The sequence below is a fragment of the Trematomus bernacchii genome, unplaced genomic scaffold (assembly GCF_902827165.1).
Source record: "Trematomus bernacchii unplaced genomic scaffold, fTreBer1.1, whole genome shotgun sequence".
Lineage (NCBI taxonomy): Eukaryota > Metazoa > Chordata > Actinopteri > Perciformes > Nototheniidae > Trematomus > Trematomus bernacchii.
The window spans coordinates 5645921-5671090 of record NW_022987698.1 but is presented as its reverse complement, the minus strand read 5'-3'; the positions used below and the strand labels follow the sequence as shown (position 1 = coordinate 5671090).

Genomic DNA, 25170 nt, shown 5'->3' with positions numbered 1-25170 from the left:
TCCGCTGGGCGGCGCGCGGCACAGACCAGTTGTCTGCAGTCAAAGATGGCGGTGCGGAAGAAAGACGGCGGCCCAAATGTAAAATATTTCGAAGCGTCTGATACCGTTTCTCAGTTTGATAATGTCCGCGTCTGGCTGGGAAAGAATTACAAAAAGGTACTGACCGCATGTTTTGTATCCACACACGCTGAGGTTACACATTTCCACCTGAAATGTGGTCACTTACCTATTGGGCAGAGGCAGTGACAAAGAGAGGAGGAGAACATCCAGCTGTTTGAGCCGGGATACAAAAGGATGCTGAGCCGGCCGCTGCAACAGATGCGGCCGCGCATGGCGGCATCACTTTAGGGCTATTGTAGCTGAAAAAATGCAAAGGCAGCTCACAATCAGTTCTGTGAGGATGGTATTTTGCAAAAGGGATGAGTAAAGCCGGCCAGCCTGCTAGCTAGCTAGGTAGCTAATGCTAACGGTAATGCAGCTCAGATCCAGATGTTGCTGCCGCGCGGACTGAAGCCGTGGCCCATCTGGATCAAAACTGAGGCTCTTAAATACAATCACGGGGTTATTCATTTAAAAACAATGCATTATTAAAGATGGAACTGGCCATATTTACCATTAAATCCCCATTTAGGATGTACAAAGCATTATGTTATTGATAATATTAATGCAGATTGAAATGTTCCCTCCACTTTTCAGCACATCTCACCACACACATCATTCATGAGCAAAAGGTGAAATATACAGAACATTAACTCCACTACTGCAGTTAAATGAAAATTAGAGATACTTCTATTGACTAGTATTTCCATTTTAATACTACTTTATACTTCTGCTCTTCTTAAGTTTCAGAGGGAAATAATGTACTGTTGACTCCCCTGTATTCCTTTGGTAGCTTTAGTTACTTTATAGGTTTATATTATTAATGCAAAACATTAACCAACAATACATTTCCATATATATAGTGGATTAAGTTCCCTAGGAATATATATAGTGATTAAATTGGGATCCCCCTTTACCAGCTGCAACATTAGGTGATGAACACATCAATACATTATAATCCAGTTTTATCATGTATGCTACATTACTCATAAATGGAATATTCTGCATAATGGGTATTTTGACTTGAGGTAATTAAGGAAATATATTGATGCTAAAATTCTCGTTGTTTTACTCAAGTTAGATTTAAATTCATTACTTACTGCATGCGTGCATTGTATGTTTGACAGTGATCCTTTTCAAAGCTACATTTCTGTTGCTTTGTGACAGACCAAACATTTGATCTTATTTCATTTGATCTATCTCTACACTGTAGTGTTTCTTCTTTTACTTAATTTAAATTTCTGAAAACATCTTCCACCACTGCCTATCAGCACACTAGTTAACGTTCATGTTCCCCCCTTGTGGCCCTGCTCTGACTGCCTCTCTGTGTTGTTTCCCCTCAGTACATCCAGGCCGAGCCCCCCACCAACAAGTCTCTGTCCAGCTTGGTGGTCCAGCTGCTCCAGTTCCAGGAGGAGGTGTTCGGTCGCCATGTCAGCAACCCTCCGCTCACCAAGCTGCCAGTATGTCTCTTTATCTCAGTGTAATTTAAACACATACATTTTGAAATTGTTTTGATGTAAACGATGCCCTTCATATTATCTGCCCAGAGGATATACCATTGTTTTTTTTTACATTCCTCCAAAAAATGGCCTTCAATAATGCACTGCTACACATATTGTGGCTTGTTCTGTTTTGTCATGGTTTTTATCTGTAACATAATGGACTAAACTACAACTGCATTTTGTTGTGCAACCCTGTGTTCTACATGATAATTCATTATTCTTAAATCCATGTGTCTTCAGATGAAGTGTTTTCTGGACTTTAAGTCAGGAGGATCTCTCTGCCACATCCTGGCCGCTGCCTACAAGTTCAAGAGTGACCAAGGATGGTAAGGCTTTTCTTTTTAGCTTGCATTAATGTTTGCTGGACAGACAGTGAAAGTGCTTCAAGTACACAATTGTACTTAGTGTTTGTTGCTGTTTCGTGTGTAACTCCAGTCTAATTTCCTGGTAGGCGCAGGTTTGACTTCCAGAATCCATCGAGGATGGACCGAAATGTTGAGATGTTCATGACCATCGAGAAGTCCTTAGTGCAGGTTTGTGACACACTTTACCTAGACAGCGAAAATGCAATTATATTTGTTATGTTATGTTTTGTTGTGTTACGGCAGTGTTTTCTTAAATGTTAGATTAAATAAAGCGTATTTCACTCCACACACTTAAACAACATGAAGACAACATTTACTATAACATGCTATAATAGCACTGTTGTTATTGTTGTGTAAGAGATGAACTGTTGTGGGCTGCTTTAGGAGTCAGGTCATGCATTTATGTTGTTAGTTTTGAGCATAAAGCACCAGATCTATATGAGGGCAAAGAAAAATACTCCTGTGCTCCTGTGGTTACATGATATTTGTGACGTGTCTGAGAATCAGGCTGCCTGAGCTTTACAGATAATGAATTGCACCCAGTCATGTGACCTAAGCAGTAATCCTACTTAAGGACTTAATCAGTCCTGCAGTTACACCACACAATCATCCAGCTCTGATCTGAAGGGCTCCAATACACAGATTCTTGTTTTAGATCACATGATATTAAATATTTAAATATTTCATATTTTTAGATATTTCCTGCTCATTCTAATGTATGGGTATCACATATCTGTTGTATTTTTTCATTTCAGAACAACTGCCTGAGCAGACCAGTCATCTACCTGAGCTCTGACATAGAGCCCAAGCTGCTCGGGAAACTGAAAGACATCATCAAAAGACATCAGGTGTGGTTTTTATTTTGTTTATTAAAAGTCACCGTATCACAGTTACAACTTTTTCCAAAACTAGCCTGCACGAGAGGCCCTTAGGCAGATTTCAAAACGTATATTATATTGTATGTTTATGCACAATCAGTAGGATTTTCCTTTAAATATAGTGTTAACTCTTACATAAGTAATCCCTCTCAATCATCACTTATGAACTACTACAAGTGTGTGGCGGCCCTCTGCCTGTACATGTATTTCAGTTTTTGCTTTGTTAGGGATATTTCCTGGCGTCAACCTTTTTCAATCCAAGAGGAAGCAAACTAAATCGCAGACACGATGAGCAAACAAAAGAATAGCCGTGCAAAACCCCAAAGCTAGTTGAAAACAAGAGTACTCAAGCAGTTGGTTTTACCCGCTGGTGAACAACCGTATCCCTCTAGAGATGGGGAGCTGGTGCCAACACTGAATGTTTTGTTTACAAATCAACAAATCCTAATTATTGTGCATTTACCAATATTTCTGGTGACTTCATCTGCAGGGCTCAGTGACCGAGGAGAAGGCCTCCAGCTCCCATGTTGTGGTTCCTATTCCCACCAGCCTGGAGGAAGGTGAGGCTCACATTTTGTTTTGTTATTTTATTCATTGTGATTCTGCTCGCTTTGGGCTAATATCCATTTCTCTTTTCGGTCCAGAGGAATGGATTCGTCCCGTGATGAAGAGAGATAAGCAAGTGCTGCTCCACTGGGGATATTTTCCTGACGGGTAGGTGAACATCAGAATTTAACATTTTTGTAAGTATAACACGGTTCCTGCAATGCGAAGGGAATCTGCTTATTTCGTTCTTTGAGCTTCATACTGCTCTAAACTCTACAAGCTTAAGTTACCCCTTAGTCTACCCAAGATGTTTTTACGCACAAAGCACAAACGTGGAGTCATTCCCCTGTACTGACCTTTGACCTTTCTCCTCTCACCACTTAGTTATGATACCTGGATCCCATCCAGTGAGATTGAGGCTACAGTGGAGGATCCTCCCAGCCCAGAAAAGCCCAGAAAGGTATTTACCTCCTCCCCTTGTTGTTGCTTCCTATTTTTTCTGTCATCCAATACAAACATTTTGAAATCCGTGCCCAGTTTAACAAACAAACGCTCTCTATAAAAACCTACAAGAATGAGAGAGCTCTCTGTCGCTTAGTTATAAATGATTGCACAGTGAGAAGCTCTTATTATTTATCCAGAGCATTTTGCTTTTACATTGTTTTAAATCATGAAGCGCTTACTAGGACATGATCATTAGAGCAGTGAAGCATCTAAATCTGTGGAGGATGCACAGGAAAATCAGAAAACACCCTTATAAGTCATTTCTGCTGTTGCTACACTTAAATAACGTTAATTTCATTTCCAGACTAGGCATTTAAATCCATGTATAGAAGGTTACATTGTGACATTAAATGTTAAATTGACTGTTGATGATATCTATAAGAAGTGGCTGAAAACGTGCATTATTACTTGATTAAACTGTGGAATAAGTTTGTTGTCCACTCTCTTTTCACAGGTCCATGCAAAGTGGATTTTAGACTTAGACCAGTATAACGAGTGGATGAACGAGGAAGACTATGAAGTGGGCGAAGGCTGCCCGAAGAGGAAGAGGATCTCCGCCAAGACCCTGACAGATGAGGTGACCACGCCAGACGAGCGAAGGGACAAGAAACCAGGCAGCGCCAAGAAGAGGAAGAGGTCGCCGTCCCCCTCCCCCACCCCCCCGCCTCAGGAGAGCAAGAAGAAGAATACCAAAAAAGGGTCAGTGCCTTGAGGAAACGATCGATCTTTCAGCCGTGAAGAGCTTTGTGTTGCAAGGCCAGTTGGTTCAGAGACTTTATGTAGTGTGTGTGTGTGTGTGTGTGTGTGTGTGTGTGTGTGTGTGTGTGTGTGTGTGGGTGTGTGTGTGTGTGTGTGTGTGTGTGTGTGTGTGTGTGTGTGTGAGCAGGCCAACGACCCCGTACACCAAGTCTAAACGGGGCCAAAGGGAGGAGGAGCAGGAAGACCCCAGCAAAGACCTGGATGAAGCCTCACCCGTTCCAGCATCTGAAGAGGGAAACACACCTAAAACAAGTACACCTATTTTCAAAACACACCTAAAACAAGTACACCTATTTTCAAAACACACCTAAAACAAGTACACCTATTTTCAAAACACACCTAAAACAAGTACACCTATTTTCAAAACACACCTAAAACAAGTACACCTATTTTAAAAACACACCTAAAACAAGTATACCTATTTTCAAAACACACCTAAAACAAGTACACCTATTTTCAAAACACACCTAAAACAAGTATACCTATTTTCAAAACACACCTAAAACAAGTACACCTATTTTCAAAACACACCTAAAACAAGTACACCTATTTTCAAAACACACCTAAAACAAGTACACCTATTTTCAAAACACACCTAAAACAAGTACACCTATTTTCAAAACACACCTAAAACAAGTACACCTATTTTCAAAACACACCTAAAACAAGTATACCTATTTCAAAACACACCTAAAACAAGTATACCTATTTTCAACAACACAACCTAAAACAAGTACACCTATTTCAAACACCTAACAGTACACCTATTTTCAAAACACACCTAAAACAAGTACACCTATTTTCAAAACACACCTAAATATAATCATAAATTATCCTCAGTTTTAACTTTCTAGACATTAAATGAGTCGTTGTCTTCTTCTGGCTGACATTCTTTCTTTTTGCAGATAACACTAAGAAAGACTCGGATTCAACTCCAGTCAAGGGTGGAGCAGATTTGGGTGAGCAGAAGTTCACAGTGCTCACCTCTAAATACTTTTATTAAAAGAAACCTTGTGTGCTTTGTGATCCTCATTTTCTGTTTATGAAATCAGGTCATAAGATATCATTGTATAACTTTATCTTTGATCTGGGTTTCTCTCTTTTTAGATCAAATTGTTTTTCACATGACTGTTGTCTCTGTGAACTGTGAAGGTCCTTTATTCATTTTGAGAGACAGTACATTTTATAACATTTCATTTAGCTGACACTTTTATCCAAAGCGACTTACAATAAGTGCATTCGACCAAGAAGATACAAACTTGAAGAAAACAGAATCATATAAGTACATCAGGTTTCATAGAGCCAACACATTTCAAGTGCTACTCAACTGGCTTTAGATAAGCCAGTCCTTTATTAGTATATAAGTGCTTTTATAATAAGCAAATGTTATTCGTCTGCTTGTCCATTTTATAATTACTTACCTTTATTTTTGGATTTGAACAGACGAGCAAGAGGATGAGTCCATGGAAACAACAGGAAAGGTAAGGCAGTTTGTAAAAGTGCAGGAAAAGATGGAAACATGATGCCAGTAAAGCTATAAATCAACATGAGTGTGTGCTTGTGTTCTAACAGGAGGAGGAGGAAGGCTCTCCAAGCGTGAAGGGTGAACCAGTGAAAGGCTCGGACCTCCACGAGGACAACGTGACCGAGCAGACTCATCACATCATCATACCCAGCTACGCTGCCTGGTTCGACTACAACAGGTGAGGAAAGATACATTTGCGATGCAACAGTAATGGACAAAATGTTTGAGTGATAAATACAAATATCTACATATAAACACCTTTGACTTATTGCACTGGATAACCTTCCATGTGCAAAAAAAAAAGATATGAATACATCATATAATTATAATGACATAGGATAGACATGTCAAGTTGTAGGAGATGGTAAGACAACAGCAGTGATACGTTACACGTTTCTTATGTGAACATGACATATATGAATGTTTGGGATAATGTGAAAGTAAAGATATCTGTAATGTTCTAATACAATTCAGACATCAGACATGTGAAGAAGCATGGGTTGAAATCAGCTGGTGTCAATATTGTTTCAAATGATGTAACATGTCTCAAAGGCCAGTCATTTATTAGTATTTCTGCTTTGAGTCCTCACCGTGTTGTAATTGTTTTCCCACAGTGTTCATGCCATTGAGCGCAGAGCCCTGCCAGAGTTCTTTAATGGGAAGAACAAATCCAAAACTCCGGAGATGTAAGTATTTCATCAGCACACATCCCAATATAACATGTTTTTATTCCACTAAATACACCAAAATAATGATTCCCACGTGGGACTACAGAAATATCTTTCTATGCACCTGCTTCTTTCAGTTACCTGGCGTACAGGAACTTCATGATTGACACCTACAGACTGAACCCTCAGGAGTACCTGACGTCCACCGCCTGCCGCAGGAACCTGGCCGGAGACGTCTGTGCCATCATGAGGTAGGTGCAGGTGGATCATTCTAACACAAGCTCACGTGTTTTCTCAAACTGCTGTCAGCGTGCTCACTCTGTGCTTCTTACGTCCAGAGTTCATGCCTTCTTGGAGCAGTGGGGCCTCATCAACTACCAGGTGGACTCTGAGAGCAGACCCACACCCATGGGCCCCCCACCCACCTCTCACTTCCACGTCCTGGCAGACACTCCGTCCAGTCTGGTTCCCCTGCAGCCCAAAACGTCCCAGGTCCATATTTACACCCACATATACACCCACACCAAAATAGACACATGCAGGGCTGGGAGCGTTACTTTAAAAAATGGTATTCTGATACAAGTACTAGTAACTTCTTGATCAGGATAGTGGAACCAATAACACTCTGGTCTTTTGTTTGCCATAGGCTGCAAAAATGTCCCTAACCCTAAGCAGTTATCTTTGACACATGTCCCTATGTTACCTTATGCACCTGTAGACCCCAGCCACCCAGCAGATGATCTCCTTCCCTGATAAAGTGAAGGAGAAACCAGCAGATCTGCAGAACTTTGGGCTGAGGACTGACATGTACAGCAAGAAGACGGGCCCTGTGAAGGTACAAGTCTAGGGAGCTGCGCGAGAGTAACAAATGTTTGCTGTTATTGTTTGCTCATATTAACAAATGGTGGTGTCTTTGCACAGAGCAAGAGTACAGCGAGCTCTATGAGGGAGTGGACAGAACAAGAAACACTTCTACTACTTGAGGTACAAATGATTCTAAAAGTAATTGTGTTAGAATGCAGTTGAGTATTTGGTAAAAGTAAACATGTGAAGTTAAATGTTGCTCTACTCCCTTCAGGGGTTGGAGATGTTCAAGGACGACTGGAACAAGGTTTCAGAACACGTGGGCAGCCGTACGCAGGATGAGTGCATCCTTCACTTCCTGCGGCTGCCCATCGAAGACCCTTACCTGGAGGAAAACTCCTCGTCCCTGGGGCCGCTCGCCTTCCAGCCGGTTCCTTTCAGCCAGGCAGGAAACCCGGTGATGAGCTCAGTCGCCTTCCTCGCCTCGGTCGTCGACCCCCGCGTCGCCTCGGCTGCAGCCAAGTCTGCTCTGGGTGAGAAGAAGCTTATTTTGAATTTCATTTGTCTTTTTGAGGGTTTTATTTTTAATTTCAAACTAAAATGTTCCTGGTCATTCCACTTATGACACTTATTTAAATACTAAACCTGTAGTAAACACAATAAAACATAAAAACAGCAACCAGAGAACAGGACACAGTTCAAAACAGTTACATTGGTACATTTTGATGAATGTTGTGAAACGTAAAACATAAAAAAATAGTTTAGTTTGCACCCAGGACTTTAAGCATTAACTAAACCCTTGAACAAGTTAAATCAAGACTATAGGAACGATTCAATAAGGAAGATATATATGCTGGCAAGTTGCCATTAACGGCTTCACATACTATATAAACAATGCCTGTCACGTCTTACTGTTAGAGATACCAAACTTTTCATACAAGATGCTAAGATAAGTTAACGGTCTCCAATAAATGTAGTTATTGATTACTCGTAGTCGTCCCTTACACTGATAACCTCGTCCTGTCTTCCTCCCTCTCAGAGGAGTTTTCTCGTATGAAGGAGGAGGTTCCCGCGGCGCTCGTGGAGGCTCATGTCCGACGGGTGGAGGAGGCAGCGAGGGTCAGCGGGCGACAAGACCCTCTGTACGGCCTGGAGGGGAGCGGCATCGCAGGCACCGGCCTGGAGGAGGGGGAGAGACCTGGTAGGAGGGACACACACACACACACACACACACACACACTCACACACACACACACACACACACACACACACACACACACACACACACACACACAGGATAAGAACATGTCATTTGTCTTTCTTTAGATGAAAACAGTGATGAAAACAAGAGTGACAACCAGCCAAGTGAAGAAAAGAGGGAGGCCAAGGTATGACGCATGTTGATTATTATTTTGTATTTCTGATTTGTGAGTTCTGCTGTTGCAAAGCTCATTGTGCCCTGTTTGCTTTCCCGTGCAGGAGAACAAAGATGGAGGGACTGAGGAAGAGGAGAAGCAGCCGGAGAATGGGAAGAAGGAAGAAGAAAGAGGGAGAGAACAAGAGGGAGAGAGGGAGGCGGACAAAACAGAGGTGGAGATGGGTAAGAAAAAAGCAACTCAGTAAAGCAGACACAGTGAATACAGGTTCCGTGTCAAAGGTGATACAAATGTAACTTTGTTCCCGCTTGTAGGCGATGGGGAGAAGGAGAAGGACGGAAAGGAGGGCACAGAGGAAGGGCAGAGAGAGGCGGAGAGCGAAGGAGAGAGGAAGGCTAAAGTGGAGCGAGATGTGGGAGAGGGGAACCTGGCCACCGCCGCTGCGTCTGCCCTCGCTGCTGCTGCTGTCAAAGCCAAGGTAAACCAGCCGTGTCCTGCAGCACACTCTTCCCCGTCTGCTTCCAATGGTCTCTTCTCTAAGCTCCTCCTCCTGTCTTTGTAGCACCTGGCTGCGGTGGAGGAGAGGAAGATCAAATCTCTCGTGGCGCTGCTGGTGGAGACCCAAATGAAGAAGCTGGAGATTAAACTGCGACACTTCGAAGAACTGGAAACCATCATGGACAGAGAGAGGGAGGCTGTGAGTGAGGGATTCTGGGAAATGTAGTATCTCAAGAAAGTAGACAACCTTATAAGAGTGCAAAACGATTCATTACAAATACTTGTATTCATTTGCCATAAAAAAAGTCACATTATAAGAACAGTAACTAAAAGATATGATAAGAAACAAAAAAGCAAACAAAGATGAGGTCATGGTCAGTAAGTCAAGCAGATTTCACTATTTTTAATTAAAATATTGCATACTGTTATAAAACAATATTAAAAGTTTGTCTCAAATAAGCACACAATTTGTTCCACCTTTCCTCCCTGGTCTATTTGTAATCATATGGATAAGGTGGACTGTTCTAGAAGATTGATTGCTTCAAAAATATGGAATGTTTTTAAGATGATTGTTACCACATCCTTCATTAAGGGTAGGGTAGGTAAGTTTGAGAAACCGGCTCGAGATCGCTAGAATTTGAAAATACACAACCGGAGAAAATCTGCCACTTCCTTACAGAGCCCCTCCTCCAACACACACGAACGCGAACATGACCAATGAGGGCACGAGATACGTTTGTGCACAGATGGAAGGCTGACAGGCAGGTAGGCCATCCAGTTATTTTAGCCGGGCCGGCTAAAATGATTGGTCGTGCTTTTTACAGTACTACGGCTTCCACAGATGAAATGTTTTTATGGATTTTTTGTCAAAGCACTTCAGATATTCATTGCTATCGGGATGTTAAGAGCATTCCATGGAATATAACAAAAAGTGTATCTCAAGCCGGTTTCTCAAACTTACCTACCTTTAAATCCGGATAAGATAAGATAAGATTAGGTAAACCTTTATCAATCCCCAAAGGAAAATGCAGGTGTGTAGGGGGAATAAGACCAGAAAACATGAGCATGATGAACCATCAATCATCCTATTCTCACCAGCAGCATGGCTGAGTAACTAACTTTGTGTGTGTGTGTGTGTGTGTGTGTGTGTGTGTGTGTTGTGTGTGTGTGTGTGTGTGTGTGTGTGTGTGTGTGTGTGTGTGTGTGTGTGTGTGTGTGTGTGTGTGTGTGTGTGTGTGTGTGTGTGTGTGTGTGTGTGTGTGTGTGTGTGTGTGTGTGTGTGTAGTTGGAGTACCAGCGTCAGCAGCTGCTGGCTGACCGGCAGTCCTTCCACATGGAGCAGCTGAAGTACGCGGAGATGAGGGCCCGCCAGCAGCACTTCCAGCAGATCCAGCACCAGCAGCACCAGGCGGGGGGGCCTCATGCCAACCAGGCGGCCCCGGCCCCCACCCCACCGAGCCAGGGTCCCACCGCAGGTCAGTCGGCTCCCAGCACACCAGCGCCGCAGCCGCCCCCCAGCCCCGCCCCTCCAGCCTCAGCTTCTGCCCCGGCCCCTGAGTCCCAGCCCCCTCAGAGTGCTCACACCTCGCCCTCCTGCCCCCCCGGCGGGACCCCCGCTGCCAACTCCAGCTCCAGCTCCAGCATTACTCCACTCCATGGTGAGTTTAAAGTCAACCGCAATGTACCAAATGTAGAAGTTGTTAATGTGATGATACAGAGAGACTTTTTGTTCATTTCCTCAATACCACTAGTTGGTAAAAATATGATTTGGGTTAGCGCCAAAAGGTTCCATGAAGGATAACATCTTAAATGTATGACTGTTAAGGTTAAGTTATTTTTAAATGTGTTAAAAAAGTTCTCCTGCTCTTCCCCCCCCCCCCCCTCACAGAGGCCGCCGCCCCTCTTTCCGGGGAAACCCTCCACCCCTCGGCTCCCGTCCCGCCTCCACAGTGAGAGAAACCTGCCTGAGACTCCCAATGACTCTGACCACTTTGAATCCTGCCGGTATTATCTCAAATGAAGAAGTCATGACATGAAGGAAGAGAACACATTTCACATGTTCAGCTCTTGTTTTTTTTTCCAACAGGACAATTAATGCAAGAAAAAAATACTAAATCAAACCAGCTCTACTTTGACTCTGTTATAAAAAGAAGTCCCTTTCAAATGTAATCTGCCAATGAAGAAATGTACTTTCAAACAGAAGCTGTCCCTCCGGTGAGGTCGATTGGACAGCAACATCTCACGACATATTTGAACTAGGAGAGTCTCACCGACATGCTGCCGCTCGAGGAGAAGAGGAGAAAAGACTTGTTTTCAGTGTTTTGGAAATGGTTGCATTTATTGTCTGCAACAGTTTGCTTGTAACGTCTTAAGCTTCACAATCTCTCCAGAGTTCCCCCGCTTGTTCTGAAGGTACGAAAGTTAAATGATATGTAAGACAAAAAATGCACTTTTAACATGTTTCCCAAGTTCTCATTGAAAGACTTGACGCATCCATGAAATTGAACTTTAGCACTTATATTATCCCTTTGTTGTCTTAAATACTTTTTCATGCTGGAGGTTTTGAAAACTTGATTGGGAATGTTACCTTTATTTGTGTTAAATGGTCAAACGGTCACTCTACAGGGCATGGCCTGAAGGTTGCGTCAGTAATGAATGGAAACAAATCAAAAGCCGGTTGGAAATTAAGTTTGGATACAGTTTGAGGAGATGTACTGTAGACTGGATTTTCTGTTACGAACACACCTTGTGTTGCCCTATAACGATGATATTTGAAAGTACTGACCCCGTGAGATCTTCATTCTGAAAAGAGCTCTTTAAATCGATCTCAATAATGTCCCTCTTTTCAACAGCACTTATAGAAAACATGTCAGCGAAGGGTTTCATGTTTTCTAAATCTGGGTGGTTTCAAAGCATCTAGTCTTGTGAGGAATGTAGTTTTGTTCAGAAGGACTGACATGATATGATAATTCCACCAGCGACCGCATTAGTGTTTTATTCATGATTTGTGTTCATTGCTAAACCAAAAGGTTTTTATAATCATTTTTATCTCACATTTATTCAGTGAGTTTTATTGTGGTTTCTTGGGAAAAAAGAGGATTTTTTTTTTAGCAGCTCTGGTGCATTTCAAGTTACACATGGAAGAAATGTAAATGCTGTCAAGAAAAACAAACAAGGGAGCTCGCACCTTAAACAGCTGACAATGGAGAATTGTGTCCTTCATATCTGCAACAATATCCTCACTTTATATCCTATCAATTTTTATATTTTTTACTGTATGTTTTTTCCATCTTTTCTTTATATGTCAGAATTGTACCTGTATATTATTCCCTTTGTAGCCTATATTTACCCTCTCCACTGTTGTGTATGATTCAGGCAGGTCTGTTGGATCCGTCCAGATGTGAGTGTGAGCATGTGTGTATGTGAACGCATGCCATGAACATCTGTAAAACCTCCGTTCAGTTTTATTTCCAGTGCCATTTGCCGTGTGTCATAACGTTTCCAGAATAAAAAAAAAAAGCAGGCTTCATTGTGCACACGGCCACCACGTCAGTGTCATGAAATATAATCCAGTCAGAAGGTGAAGCTCTACAGTCGGTGTCCGTCAAGCCAGTATTACAGACCTCACCACAGCCGTGAGAATACTTGGACTTCTTTTAACTGTAATTACTACATTGTGTGGACTTTGTGATATGAAATAAGTGTATGTTTAGTTTCTGTATGTTTTTCACTATGCTGAAGCTAGCAGCAGATTGCATTGATTATTATACGGTAGAAATCATTTTTTCCTCAGTAAATCATCGCATTCGTGCTGACAGTTACTCAGTTTGTATTTTAAAAAGAGGCAAAAGAAAAGAGGTCCAGGTTTTCATTACAAAATGTTGGGGGGAAAATAAAGATGTGAAGAGGAAGTCATTGTGATGAGTGTTTTTCTTCTGTCATCAATTAGCAGACTGGTAACAGGATATGAGAAGGTACAACATAATAAAGTATCTTACTGGTTTGTCAGGATATTTAAAGATCACACTCCTGTTATTTAATGTAATTGTTATGTAATGGACTGGCTACCAGGTGTAGGTGGATTGTTAAAACGTGTTCACAGTAGAAAAAGCAAAGTCCTGGAATGGAATTAAGTACATTTACTCAAGCACTACTTACGCACAAACGTAAGGTACTTGTTCTTATTTCATTATTTTTAACTTAACACTTCTACCGATCTACATCTCATAGGGAAATAATGTACTCAACTACATTTATTAGCTTTAGTTCCTTTCAGATTACACATCTTTCTCCAATCTCCTATCCAATGAAGACCATGTGCTGTATCTCTAGTTTGGGCGTGTTTATTTTGAATATTTGAGACAAAATGAAGGACGATGTGTCCCTTTATATATCAGAAAATGTTTCTACTTCTTGAGCTAAATCAACGATTTCAAAAGCTTTTTTGAGCAGCTGGAACATGTATCATCACAAAGCTGAAAAGATGGCAGTTTGTCTGAGTTCATGAAAGCTTTTAGATACGTGTTTTCCACAGGACAGAAGATCAAACTACCCAACAATACATCAAATATGTTTATATATTAATACAAATGTCTGTTATTCTACTTATACAGGTATATACATTTTTATATATTTTTTTCCAATTTTTTACATTTATTTTACAAATAATATCTTGTATGTGATCTAAAACCTATAAAAAAATTGTTAATCCAAGCTGAAGACTCAAAGACTGAAAGACTGTTTGGAAAGCAGGGTTTTTATTCAACACTGTTAGGTGTAACATGTCACATTATCATAGCCATCCAAATGAAAAAAAAAACAACAGAAAACTTGACAGCAAGACGAGCTGATTAACAAAAATGGAACGGGTGAAATAATTTACCTTCGTGCCGATTGAACCTGTGAGGCTGAACATGAGAGGGTTTCTTCACATTAGACAGAAAAGGCACTTTCAAAATAAGATAAAGATGTGAAAAAAAGAAAAAGACAGACTTGTAGGGTGACTTGGATGGAACGGTCAAACAATACAAAAATATTTAGGAATACAATTAAAGCTGGAAGTGTGTTTCTGAAATCCTCAACCGCTCATCACCATCCGGACGAGTTCTGTCAGGAGAAGAGAAACAACATCAGCATTTCATCTGAAGAATGTCAGAGAAAACTGCACAAAAAACATCTGTTCGTGGGAATGCAAGGTCTCTCCTTCCTGGAACACTTGGACGGGTCAGAAATTCCTGATTTACAATATTAACAAAAAACTATATTTAGTTTACAGAGCCAGAATGTCTATTGTAACTATGGTTTTGGTTGTGTGGTTTTCATTTATTTATTCAGGCGATTTGATTATTAAAGGTGGTAAGTTTGAGAAACCGGCTCGAGATCGCTAGAATTTGAAAATACGCAACCGGAGAAAATCTGCCACTTCCTTATAGAGCCCCTCCTCCAACACACACGAACGCGCACATGACCAATGAGGGCACGAGATAAGTTTGTGCACAGATGGAAGGCTGACAGGCAGGTAGGCCATCCAATTATTTTAGCCGGGCCTGCTAAAATGATTGGTCGTGCTTTTTACAGTATTACGGCTTCCACAGATGACATTTTTTTATGGATTCTTTGTCAAAGCACTTAAGATATTCATTGCTATCGGGATGTTAAGAGCATTCCATGGAATATAACAAAAAGTGTATCTCGAGCCGGTTTCTCAAACTTACCTACCCAACCTTTAAGTCCGGATTCCAATGTCTGAATGAAAGGCTCTGATGCTTAAGAAAGCTATAATTTAATCATTATAGCAGTCAACAAAATTGTTTACAGAAATGGCTACAATGAATCATATTCTCAGTGCAGGGGCTGTAGTTCTGAAACAGTTTGCAAAGCGTCCATTACTCTTCTGGTTAAGGAATGAACGTTTATTTACCGGGTCGGCTGCCACTAATAGCACATCTCCCTATGTGAATGACTGTGTCTGACCTACACATCTGTTGTTGTTAGTAAACCTGCTACACTGCGCTCCCTCTGCATGTTACAATGTGTATAAAACTGTCTACACTCACTCTCGAACTGAAAGTGAAGCCCCTGAGCAGTGATGGGCTTCCCTGATACAGGCAGTTAAGGAGGCTTTAGGGGTCTGCTCTTACTCTGCTCAGCTAGAGGACATGAAGGGGGGGACTAATGCTTTGGAACGAGACCACGGATTAATGAGCATATGAGACAAAAACACAATGGCTTTAGTTGTTTTTTGACTATCCAGAACAGTAGTGTATGTTCATGTTGAACAGTAAAGTACAAGTACAGTAAACAAATAGTGTCTTCATACACTGTGCAGTTTTACCTTCATAGTTAATGCAGCCATTGGCGTCTTCATGTCCCGCTAAAAGAGTCTCTACCTCCTCCTCTGACATTTTTTCACCTGGAACAAACAAAGAATTACAATGCACATAAGATGTGATAAAAGTGTCATCAAAAAGTCAGAGAAAATGAATAGTATCAGATGGTACTAAAATCCTAGTATATGATGTAAAAATGTGAAAAAAGGTCATAGTTAATATTTTATTTGTTGTATTTATTTATTTGTTGGTTATGTTAGTATGTAGCAGAAAAGTCATAGAAAAAGTAATATTTTGTCACAAAGTAAAAAATGTCCTGGTGCAAAATGTCAAAAGAAGAACATGTATACTATAATATGTTAAAGAAAGTTAAAAACGTAAAATATAGGATGCCATGAAAGAATTCATAGACGGAGGGCCATAAGATGAAATAAAAACAGCCCGCTTGTTTACAAAGTTCTTGCCACAGATAAGTGCCTGTAGGGATTTCACTTTGGAGATAAGACGGACAGACATGGGTCCTCTTAGCGAGATCAGGATCAAAGACAAATCTTCTTGTTTTGCAGGTTTTTCTTGACTCACCCAGTGTAGTGAGAACATGGCGCAGCTCTGCTCCCATCACTGTGCCGTTTCCCTCCTTGTCAAACACTCGCAGACCCTCTACAATATCGTCGAAGGAGCCCTGGTCCTTGCTCTTAGCGATGGCCTGAAGCATGGGCAGGAACTGCTCAAAGTCCATCATCTTGTAGTTCATCTCTGCTTGTAGGTGGACAGATATTGTCAAACGTTATAGCCTCAGAACATGCAAGATTAAAGTATGCAAATATGTTGTTGAAATTTCAGATGGGTGCAAGAGTAGGTGCTTTCAGTAGGGGGTATGAGTATGGAAGGGGCTTGGGTGATGATCCCATTACAAGATGGTCTCTAACTAATTATATGCATCAATTCATGGATTGCAAAAAAACTTATATATTCATTGATTTTAAATATACAAAATAGCATACCTTTCACAGACCTTCATACAGACCTTACTGAGTTAAAAAAAAAAGAGGCCTGATTTGTTTAGTGAATATGAAAGGCTTTAATGGGTCATCAAAAATAAAATAAATGCTAATATATATACCCTAAACAAGCCCAAAAGGTTCAGCACATGATTCTATAAGGGGCTATAATGATTACACAACATCCAACCTAACTGTTAGGCAAAGGAACGATAATGTAGAAAGATGAAATGGGCTATTATAGTTGAGCCTTGCCTTCTAGCTTGGGGTTTCCCAGGACCTTGAGCACCTCGGCATTGACGGGGTTCTGTCCGAGGGCCCGCATCACGTCCCCACACTGACTGTAGGTGATCTTCCCCTCACCCGTCCGGTCAAACAGAAGGAAGGCCTCCTTGAACTCTGATATGGAGACAGAGAGGTAGAAGTCAGATTTAGCTGAAAATACCATTAACAACCATTACTCACAAACACATATGCATAACACCAAAGGGCTCAAAACACTGCATGTGGAATTTCATTGAATAAAAGTGTTGTATTTGACAGTGAGACATGTCATTAAGTCTACTCTTTTCTGTAGTTGCATGGCAGGAGCACTTCTGTGTAGGAAAGAGTCCTATCAGTTTAAACTGCTCAACAACAACAAAAGCATTATAGCAATGTGCTGCTAACAATAACACAGCACCTACAGTATTTAAAGTACTTTGGCCTGTTAATGATGCCGTCACGTCTGCCAATCAGGGGTTTTAGGGTTTGATCCCTTCCCTGCCGTCAACATGTTAGTGTAAAATACTTATCCTCAAATTGCTGCTGTTGGCATGTCTACATGATAAGTGTATGTAAGTCGCTTTAGAAAAAATTGAAAGCCAAATAACATTTAATGTAATGTTATCAGCAGCTTTACATAGGCTAGTAGGTTTTCTTTTCCAGGGAATTACTTTGCATCAGATCAACAGCTGACCCACTTTAAAGGAAAAACTGAAATATGCTGTGTTGTGTTTTATCACATAATCTACAACACTCATTGCCTGCAGCAGCTCTTGTGCCTGTGGGTGGTGGGGGTTGTTGGATAAATGCTATTCTTAAAAGCACCAATTGTTTCCAACTCCAACAAGACTTGTCATGTTAAACAACAAGTAGCTGGTGACCTGAATCATTCATGCATACTATCTGTTCTGACAAACTGTTTTAGTGCCACAAAAGGATAGTTTTAGTGACACATGCCACGCCTTTAAGTCTGAGCCTACACCATGATCCATTGGGTGTATGGACTAAGTAGAGTGGCTTATTATAGCACTCAACATGGTCCCATCTTTTCCAAATGTAAAGTTTCATGAGGAAAACGACTAATCTGAAGACTAGTTTAAATCATTTTTATAGCGCCCCCTGCTGGCAACATGAAGTGATCCTTATGCTGTCTGCTAAAATCATAGACTGTATATGGCTAAAAAAACACAAACTGTCTACACTTTTATGACTGCTGCTGACATGTTTGAAACTGGTTGGTAGGATATTCTTTACTGCTTGTGATACATTCAGATGGTATTTGCCAGGTGTAAGTCGTGACAAGCATTGAACCTCACACGGTTAGAAAATGTGTTATTTTATCCCAGTCTGTCAGAGTTACCTGAAGGGGTCCAGCGATTTGCAGAGACAGTAGTCAAACTACAGGGTCAGATGGACGAATTCATGAAGCTTGTTAAAATGCTACGACAGGGTATGTGTATATAACCTAATATATTATATAAAAAAAGAGAAATCCCTTTTGGTAATCAGATGTTAACTCACCTATAATCTGGTCCTCTGTGAAGTCAGACTGGTGGAGACAAAAGGAAAAACAGACCGTTGTTAGTGTTATTCAGATGCTTCAAGTTAATCCTCCATTGGAGCCAGCGTACAGACAAGGATTGTGGCTAAAGGCTTAAACAGAGAGAAGCAGGCCAGTAGATACGCAGCTAGCTTAACGTTAACTGTGGGAGTCGCTTCAAAATCTCTGAATGAAGAACAACGTAATTTCATTTATTACGAATCTATTAATTTGAGCTATTTATATGAATTAGTCTGCGAAATATCTGTACTCACCATGTCTGTTTGTGGCTGTGATGACAGACGGGCGAGGGTCTCTCAGATAATGAGGAGGACACCGGCACTACATCAACGATGACGTCACTGCAGCTTCTATAGCAACAGCCAATCACAGTCCTCCTTTTCACAGTTGCATAGTTCGCATTTTTGCTGGAGTGCAGCAACAAAATGCCCCACCATCACTTTTTACAATTATGTTGCGTTTATTTAACCCTCTATGGCATGACATGAAAAAAATGTTTCACCATGTGTTTTAGGAGCTTAGGGGTCCCTGATATTATATAAATTATAAAATGTGACCCCCCCACACCCTTCAACCAGGGGTTGGTTTGTTGCCTCAGGGCAACACTGTGCTACGAGGGTATTGAAACACCAAGGATTTCTACAATTCAGAAGAAATAGAAAAAACAACTCTATATGAATTCAAAAGGTGTGTGTGTGTGTGTCTGTGTGTGTGTGTGTGTGTGTGTGTGTGTGTGTGTGTGTGTGTGTGTCTCTGTGTGTCTGTGTGTGTCTGTGTATGTGTCTGTGTGTGTGTGACTGTGTCTCTGTGTGTGTGTGTGTGTGTGTGTGTGTGTGTATGTGCGTATGTCTGTGTGCGTATGTCTGTGTATGTGTGTCTCTGTGTGTGTCAGTGTGTGTCTGTGTCTGTGTATGTGTGTGTGTCTGTGTGTGTGTGACTATGTCTCTGTTTCTGTGTGTGTGTTTGTGTGTGTGTGTGCATGTGTCTGTGTGTGTATGTGTGTGTGTGTGTATGTGCGTATGTCTGTGTGTATGTGTGTGTGTGTGTGTGTATATGTGTGTGTGTGTGTGCGTGTGTCTGTGTGTCTGTGCATGTCTGTGCATGTATGCGTGTGTGTGTCTGTGTGTGTGTGTGACTGTGTCTCTGTCTCTGTGTGTGTGTGTGTGTGTGTGTGTGTGTATGTGTGTGTGTGTGTATGTCTGTGTGTGTATGTCTGTGTGTGTATGTGTGTGTATGTCTGTGTGTCTGTGTATGTGTGTGTGTGTGTGTGTGTGTGTGCGTGCGTGCGTGCATGTCTGTGTGTGTGTCTGTGCATGTCTGTGTGTGTGTCTGTGTGTATGTGTGTGTATGTCTGTGTGTGTCTGTGTGTTTATGTGTGTGTATGTGTGTGTATGTGTCTGTGTGCCTAACCCTATCTTGACCTTCACTGTCCTGTCAGACGGAATAGCCCTAACAGCCTGATCGTGTCCCTTCTGCCCATAACATGTTTTGGTGTCCATTTCCTGTAAATATCAGTAGATGGTAAAGTAAAAACATTGACTAGGTTTATCATTTTACAGCTGAGCACATTTGCACACTTGCATGATATTGCCTGGAAAAAAGTGGTCTAAGTGGCACAGTGTTGCCCTGAGGCAACGAACAAAAAAACAGTTTTAGCTAATTAATAAATACATAAGTATTTAAACAATCAAATATACTTCTTTACGTATTCATGCACATATTTTTTATTTTAAGTTGTGTACATTTCAAATATGTTAAAAAGTGAAATGTATCTTACCAAGTGGTGGCCCTGAGTCCCCTGCAGCTTTGCTTGCAGAAAGGACTGCTCCACCCCCAGACAAAATGCCACACCCATACAATTCCCTCATTTTATTGGACACCAGCATGTCAGATGACATTGGGTATATTCAAAAAAATATATATATTTAGAGGGCCAGTGTGAGTTCGAAAAAAGTGGTTTGTTGCCTGAGGGCAACAGTATGCCATAGAGGGTTAAGTTTATTATGATTTAAAGCATTTTCCTGTGTTTATTTTATACAATATCGATACATTTAAGATGAATATTACTACAACCTTATTCTTCTACCATTGACAGAAGGATTCCATGTCTGTGTCCACGTTCCCTTGTTTAAAACAATGGTTCATTCAAAAAAAAAATACAACAATTGGCACACCGTTTAATAAAAGTAATCTTAGAAATAGTACTGTTACATTTTTGTTTTAGCTTCAAGCAAATGCAATGTTTATTAAATACTACGCGTTTTGTGCTAAGTAAAGTACAACACTTTTGGTAATGTACTTTACTTGCATTTACTTGTGCTACTTTATAATTTTACTCCACTTCATCTCAGAGGTCAAATAGATACATTTTCTTGAATTCAACAACATATAAATACATACAAGGATAGAAGGAACTAAGAAAACATAAGGATATGTAAATTATGTCAGCAGGTTGACCCATGATTAAAAACAAGTCTTATAATTCAAAACAATTGAAAAATAAACAAATTCATTTGGACAAAGATTTCCAAGAAAAAAAAACACATTTTATTGTTGGATTGGTAATTTGTTGGTTGACCTGTATATATGTATATCTTTGTAATTCACACTGATACTGTGTGACTGTTGGATAAATGGGCATCTAATTTTCATGTTTAATTAAGACACATGACAAATCCTTTTAGATACATTCTCATCCTTCATTTGGCTTCTTCACTGGCTGTCTCGCCACACTGAAATCGGACAAAGTCCAGCACTCGAGCCTGTTGACCTTGGAGGAACTGAGCCACAGTCCTGCTGGGGTCTCCCAGGAAGGTCTGAGGCAGCAGGCGGGTCTCACTTTCCCCACAGGGGAGGTCATCCATGTTGCCCAGGGACACCGGGGACTCCCCCACTATGTGCTGTCCCAGCTTACGCCCCAGAACTTCCTGCGCTCCCTCCTCTCCTCCCTGAAACACGACCAGGGCGCCGTACCGACCCATGGCCACCTCGGTCTGGCCGCTCACACCACCGTGAACGTACGAGCCGATGTTCCACTCAGCCGGGACACCCACCGTCACCGCCCGCCGCACTGACAGGTTCTCACCGAGGCGACCTGGGGAGAAAGAACGAAACATGTTTTATAAACCACAAATATACTGATTTCAGCAAAACGTGTTTTACTTCAGAACCGGGTTTATTGCCAAGAAGGTTTACAGATGACAGGAATTTGCTTTGGTGTATAATGGTGTGTACATAAACACAGTAAGAGGAATTAAGATGTCAAAAAGAGCAAATATAGAAATAATATTCAAACTATTGTAAAAAGTACTATAAAAGATACAAATAAATAAAAGTGTGAGTGTTGTAAGGAATGTGCTAAATAGTCCTATGAATATGCAAAGGTTTACAGTATAGAGAATCAGGAAGGACACAAACATGTCACTAGATGCCGGTTAATGGGACACTACCGTTAATGTAACACATAGTGACTATGGGAGTTATGAGTCTGTGTCAATGGGGGTCAGTGGTAAAGAACAGTTTTGATAGTGTTATGGAATATTTAAAGTATAGGTCAAAAGATGTTTTGTTTGTTCTTTTTTTTGCTGTTAATTGATGATAAGTTGTACATACTTAACATCTGGTATATTAACAACACTTCAATGATATTGTGTGACTGTAAATCTGTCACAATCCCTCTCACACTTCTCAGTTGTGTTATAAGATGTGGATGTTTATGCCCAACAATGTTTCGAATGTAAAGCATGCGTGGAAACAAACTTACAAGAAAACATTAACTTTATTTCCGAATGATGTTTTATACTGCCATCATTGCTCATGAAACCCAAATTGAAGAAAAACTTTAAATTCTAGTAGAGGGACCGAGGAGGTATATGTGTTTGAAACCAAGACAACAATGTTTTAGAGATAATTAAAGAAACATTTTCTTACTGACCTATTGTGAGAGCCACCCTGTCAGAAAGTGAAGCTCCTGCCTCCAAGCTGAGTTTGTTTAACTCATCGCCTACCAGGACACTCTGGAAACAAACAATGTATGGAAGCAGCATTACAGTAGGGCAAAGAAAACAGCCTTACCATGTATAACCTTTGCATGTTTAAGAAGTCAATATGAAAAATTGCTTATAAAACACCAAAATGTAGTATGCAGATGAAGCAGTGTGTATTTATGTAAAGTACTTGCAATACTTATAACTTTGTAACTATGACGACGTATTGACTGGTTTAACTCGAGCAGTGCCCGTGCTCGGCCTGTGGTCCTGCTGTTTGCGTCTCTCTTATAAAAGGCTCATCCAGACAACTAGGCCTCTGTATGTGTCTATTTACATATTTAGAGAAAACGACATGACATCAAATGATGGGAATTTCCCCAAGTACAGCTCCTGAATGTGGTTTTACCTTCACATATCCACCCTGGCTTTGTGTTTTATTCCGGTGGTGAGCCAAGGTTGCAAGCGCCACCTCCTTAACCAGCTGCTGGAACTTCTCATTGCGGGCAACGAAGTCTGTCTCACAGTTAACCTGCACCAAGCGCACAAGAAGAAAAGAGACAGATATATCTGAATGCAACTACATCAAACAAACTAGAAAGTGATCAATTTAAGTATTGATGCTTCTGGTAATTAAAAGCATAATATGTTGTTATCTATAAGTGGGTATCACTTATTTAAGAGAATGACAAAAGACAAAGTTTGAGAGTGCTTTTACCGGTTAGAATTATTTCAGCGTTCATTGTTCAGTAGGTTTTTACCAGGAGACAAATTATCTCCAGAGGTACACTGCTCTCTAAAACAATCCGACCCTATGATTTCACCCACTAAAAACATTAATGCTAAATACATAAACATCCCACCAAATAAATCATTGATTCTCAAAATGTAGCTTGGTTTAAAACGTCAGAGGTAGGGTTATTTTCTTTGGCTTGTTTCTCAAGAGTCAAATAATCGAAAAGTCTTCTTCTATTAAGAAAATAAATGTAGAAATATTTATAATGCATCCTTAAGCACTGTATCACGGGCCTTACCTCCACCATAACTGCAGCTTTATCTCCCATGAACAGGCCAATCAGCCCCTCTTTGGCTTTGCGACCCTCCAGCTTGTTTGCTTTGTTCCAGCCCTCCTTCTGCGCCTGCTCATTTAGCCAGGTCTCAGCCTGAAAGATTGGACATTAACATCAGTAACACATTCACAAAGATAGTAGTTTCAGAAGACAACATACAGATATTGTTGTGCAGAGGGGTTGAGAGAGGTGGGTTACCTGTGCCATGTCATTATCAAACTTCTCCAGGGCTTTCTTGCAGTTAATGAAAGTGTAGCCGGTGTTTTTCCGCAGTTTCATCAGCAGGGCTTTATCAGCTGCAAGGAGCTGGAGACCTGTGTGTAGTGACTGTACATGGCAAGTGTTCACCTGAGGATGACAGAAGGGAGAATTGCATAACTTCAAAAATCCAGTTGATCTTTTGAGTAGATATTACAGCGAGACGTCTAACAAGAGTGATATCAGATAACACATTAATTAAGAATATATTAGCGAGGTAACACATTGAGACTGGCAGAGTAATGTTAAGCCGGTAAATCAGAAAGTAATGAAGCTAACCAACAAACCAGTGAATGACAGTTCGAGCTTTAGGTAAAATGATACAAATAAGACTTAGTGTAAAGCTAGTTGTGCTCACCTTTGCAAGGTCTTTTGTAATTGTTCTGAATAAAAAGGTAAACGACATCTTTAAACCTTGTTGGACTGAAATGACTTATGAAAGCTCAGAGTGTCATTGAATCCACGCTGTGTACGGAAGCCGCGCAGGGTCAAACAGACTGTGAGAAGGCTCTTATCGCTGCTCAGCGCCCCCTACAGAGCGGGAGGGCTCACAGCCTGTCTCACATGGTAGGCTACATACAGTATACGTGTTCATTGTGGTTACAATACATGTTACTAAGGATATTTAATAATGTATTCTACTTACAATGTAAGTAATGGTGTCTTTACAGGTCTCACTAAAAAATCTATTAGAAAGCTTCAGCTGATTCAGAACGCTGCTGTTCGAGTCCTCACTAACACTAAGAAAGTGGATCACATCACTCCTGTTCTGAAGTCCTTACACTGGCTTCCTGTGTGTCAAAGAATAGATTTCAAAATATTGTTGCTGGTTTATAAAGCTTTGAATGGTTTAGGCCCAAAATACATGTCTGACCTACTGCTAAATTATGAACCATCCAGAACTCTCAGGTCTTCAGGGACTGGTCAGCTTTCTGTCCCCAGAGTCAGAACTAAACATGGTAAAGCAGCGTTCAGTTATTATGCTCCAAATATCTGGAACAAACTCCCAGAAACCTGCAGGTCCGCTGCAACTCTTACTACTTTTAAATCCAGGCTGAAGACTTTTCTTTTTGCCGCTGCTTTTAATTGAACTATTCATATCTTAAACTGCACTGTAACTTTTATCCATGTATTTTTTCTTTTAATGTTAATTTTATTATCTTTTATTTTTAAT

The 25170-nt window shown here is 40.8% G+C and overlaps 3 protein-coding genes across 4 annotated transcripts; 1 reads left to right on the top strand and 2 right to left on the bottom strand.

The window, feature by feature from the left end:
• Positions 1 to 37: 37 nt before the first annotated feature.
• On the top strand, positions 38 to 13438 carry smarcc2 (SWI/SNF related, matrix associated, actin dependent regulator of chromatin, subfamily c, member 2). Of its 2 annotated transcripts, none has more exons than XM_034139358.1 (26): positions 38 to 156; positions 1443 to 1562; positions 1845 to 1930; positions 2062 to 2137; positions 2725 to 2817; positions 3338 to 3407; positions 3492 to 3561; positions 3778 to 3853; positions 4352 to 4596; positions 4784 to 4908; positions 5562 to 5615; positions 6100 to 6137; positions 6229 to 6359; positions 6796 to 6867; positions 6987 to 7100; positions 7188 to 7341; positions 7568 to 7684; positions 7771 to 7833; positions 7928 to 8186; positions 8693 to 8854; positions 8980 to 9041; positions 9133 to 9253; positions 9344 to 9507; positions 9592 to 9726; positions 10813 to 11185; positions 11416 to 13438. In XM_034139358.1, exons 1-26 carry the CDS (start codon positions 46 to 48, stop codon positions 11478 to 11480), a joined length of 3156 nt encoding a protein of 1051 aa, XP_033995249.1. In that variant the 5' UTR covers positions 38 to 45; the 3' UTR covers positions 11481 to 13438. The 2 variants fall into 2 exon arrangements, with proteins under 2 accessions (XP_033995249.1, XP_033995248.1); XM_034139357.1 differs by having other exon boundaries at positions 2056 to 2137.
• Positions 13439 to 14265: 827 nt separating this feature from the next.
• On the bottom strand, positions 14266 to 19031 carry myl6 (myosin, light chain 6, alkali, smooth muscle and non-muscle). The gene is made up of 6 exons (XM_034139360.1): positions 18937 to 19031; positions 18643 to 18670; positions 17113 to 17256; positions 16439 to 16612; positions 15862 to 15939; positions 14266 to 14633 (listed from the first exon to the last, which is right to left on the bottom strand). Exons 1-6 carry the CDS (start codon positions 18937 to 18939, stop codon positions 14605 to 14607), a joined length of 456 nt encoding a protein of 151 aa, XP_033995251.1. The 5' UTR covers positions 18940 to 19031; the 3' UTR covers positions 14266 to 14604.
• Positions 19032 to 20846: 1815 nt separating this feature from the next.
• tsfm (Ts translation elongation factor, mitochondrial) lies at positions 20847 to 24473 on the bottom strand. The gene is made up of 6 exons (XM_034139359.1): positions 24355 to 24473; positions 23937 to 24086; positions 23703 to 23831; positions 23078 to 23200; positions 22617 to 22698; positions 20847 to 21776 (listed from the first exon to the last, which is right to left on the bottom strand). The coding sequence occupies exons 1-6, from the start codon at positions 24400 to 24402 to the stop codon at positions 21382 to 21384; spliced, it is 927 nt and encodes a 308-aa protein (XP_033995250.1). The 5' UTR covers positions 24403 to 24473; the 3' UTR covers positions 20847 to 21381.
• Positions 24474 to 25170: the final 697 nt, after the last annotated feature.

What these genes read in the sequence shown, in the direction of transcription:
- myl6 (XM_034139360.1), bottom strand. An exon ending in CCATGTTCTCACTACACTGG is followed by an intron (nt 15,940 to 16,438) that starts GTGAGTCAAGAA and finishes TGTTTGTTCCAG; the next exon opens with GTGAAAAAATGTCAGAGGAG. An exon ending in TGGCTGCATTAACTATGAAG is followed by an intron (nt 14,634 to 15,861) that starts GTAAAACTGCAC and finishes TTCTCCTGACAG; the next exon opens with AACTCGTCCGGATGGTGATG.
- smarcc2 (XM_034139357.1), top strand. Translation starts at nt 46, where the DNA reads ATGGCGGTGCGGAAGAAAGACGGCGGCCCAAATGTAAAATATTTCGAA. An exon ending in GCCCAGAAAAGCCCAGAAAG is followed by an intron (nt 3,854 to 4,351) that starts GTATTTACCTCC and finishes CTCTTTTCACAG; the next exon opens with GTCCATGCAAAGTGGATTTT. An exon ending in AAATCCAAAACTCCGGAGAT is followed by an intron (nt 6,868 to 6,986) that starts GTAAGTATTTCA and finishes TGCTTCTTTCAG; the next exon opens with TTACCTGGCGTACAGGAACT.
- tsfm (XM_034139359.1), bottom strand. Translation starts at nt 24,402, where the DNA reads ATGTCGTTTACCTTTTTATTCAGAACAATTACAAAAGACCTTGCAAAG. An exon ending in TTACAAAAGACCTTGCAAAG is followed by an intron (nt 24,087 to 24,354) that starts GTGAGCACAACT and finishes TGTCATCCTCAG; the next exon opens with GTGAACACTTGCCATGTACA. An exon ending in AAGCTGCAGTTATGGTGGAG is followed by an intron (nt 23,201 to 23,702) that starts GTAAGGCCCGTG and finishes CGCTTGGTGCAG; the next exon opens with GTTAACTGTGAGACAGACTT.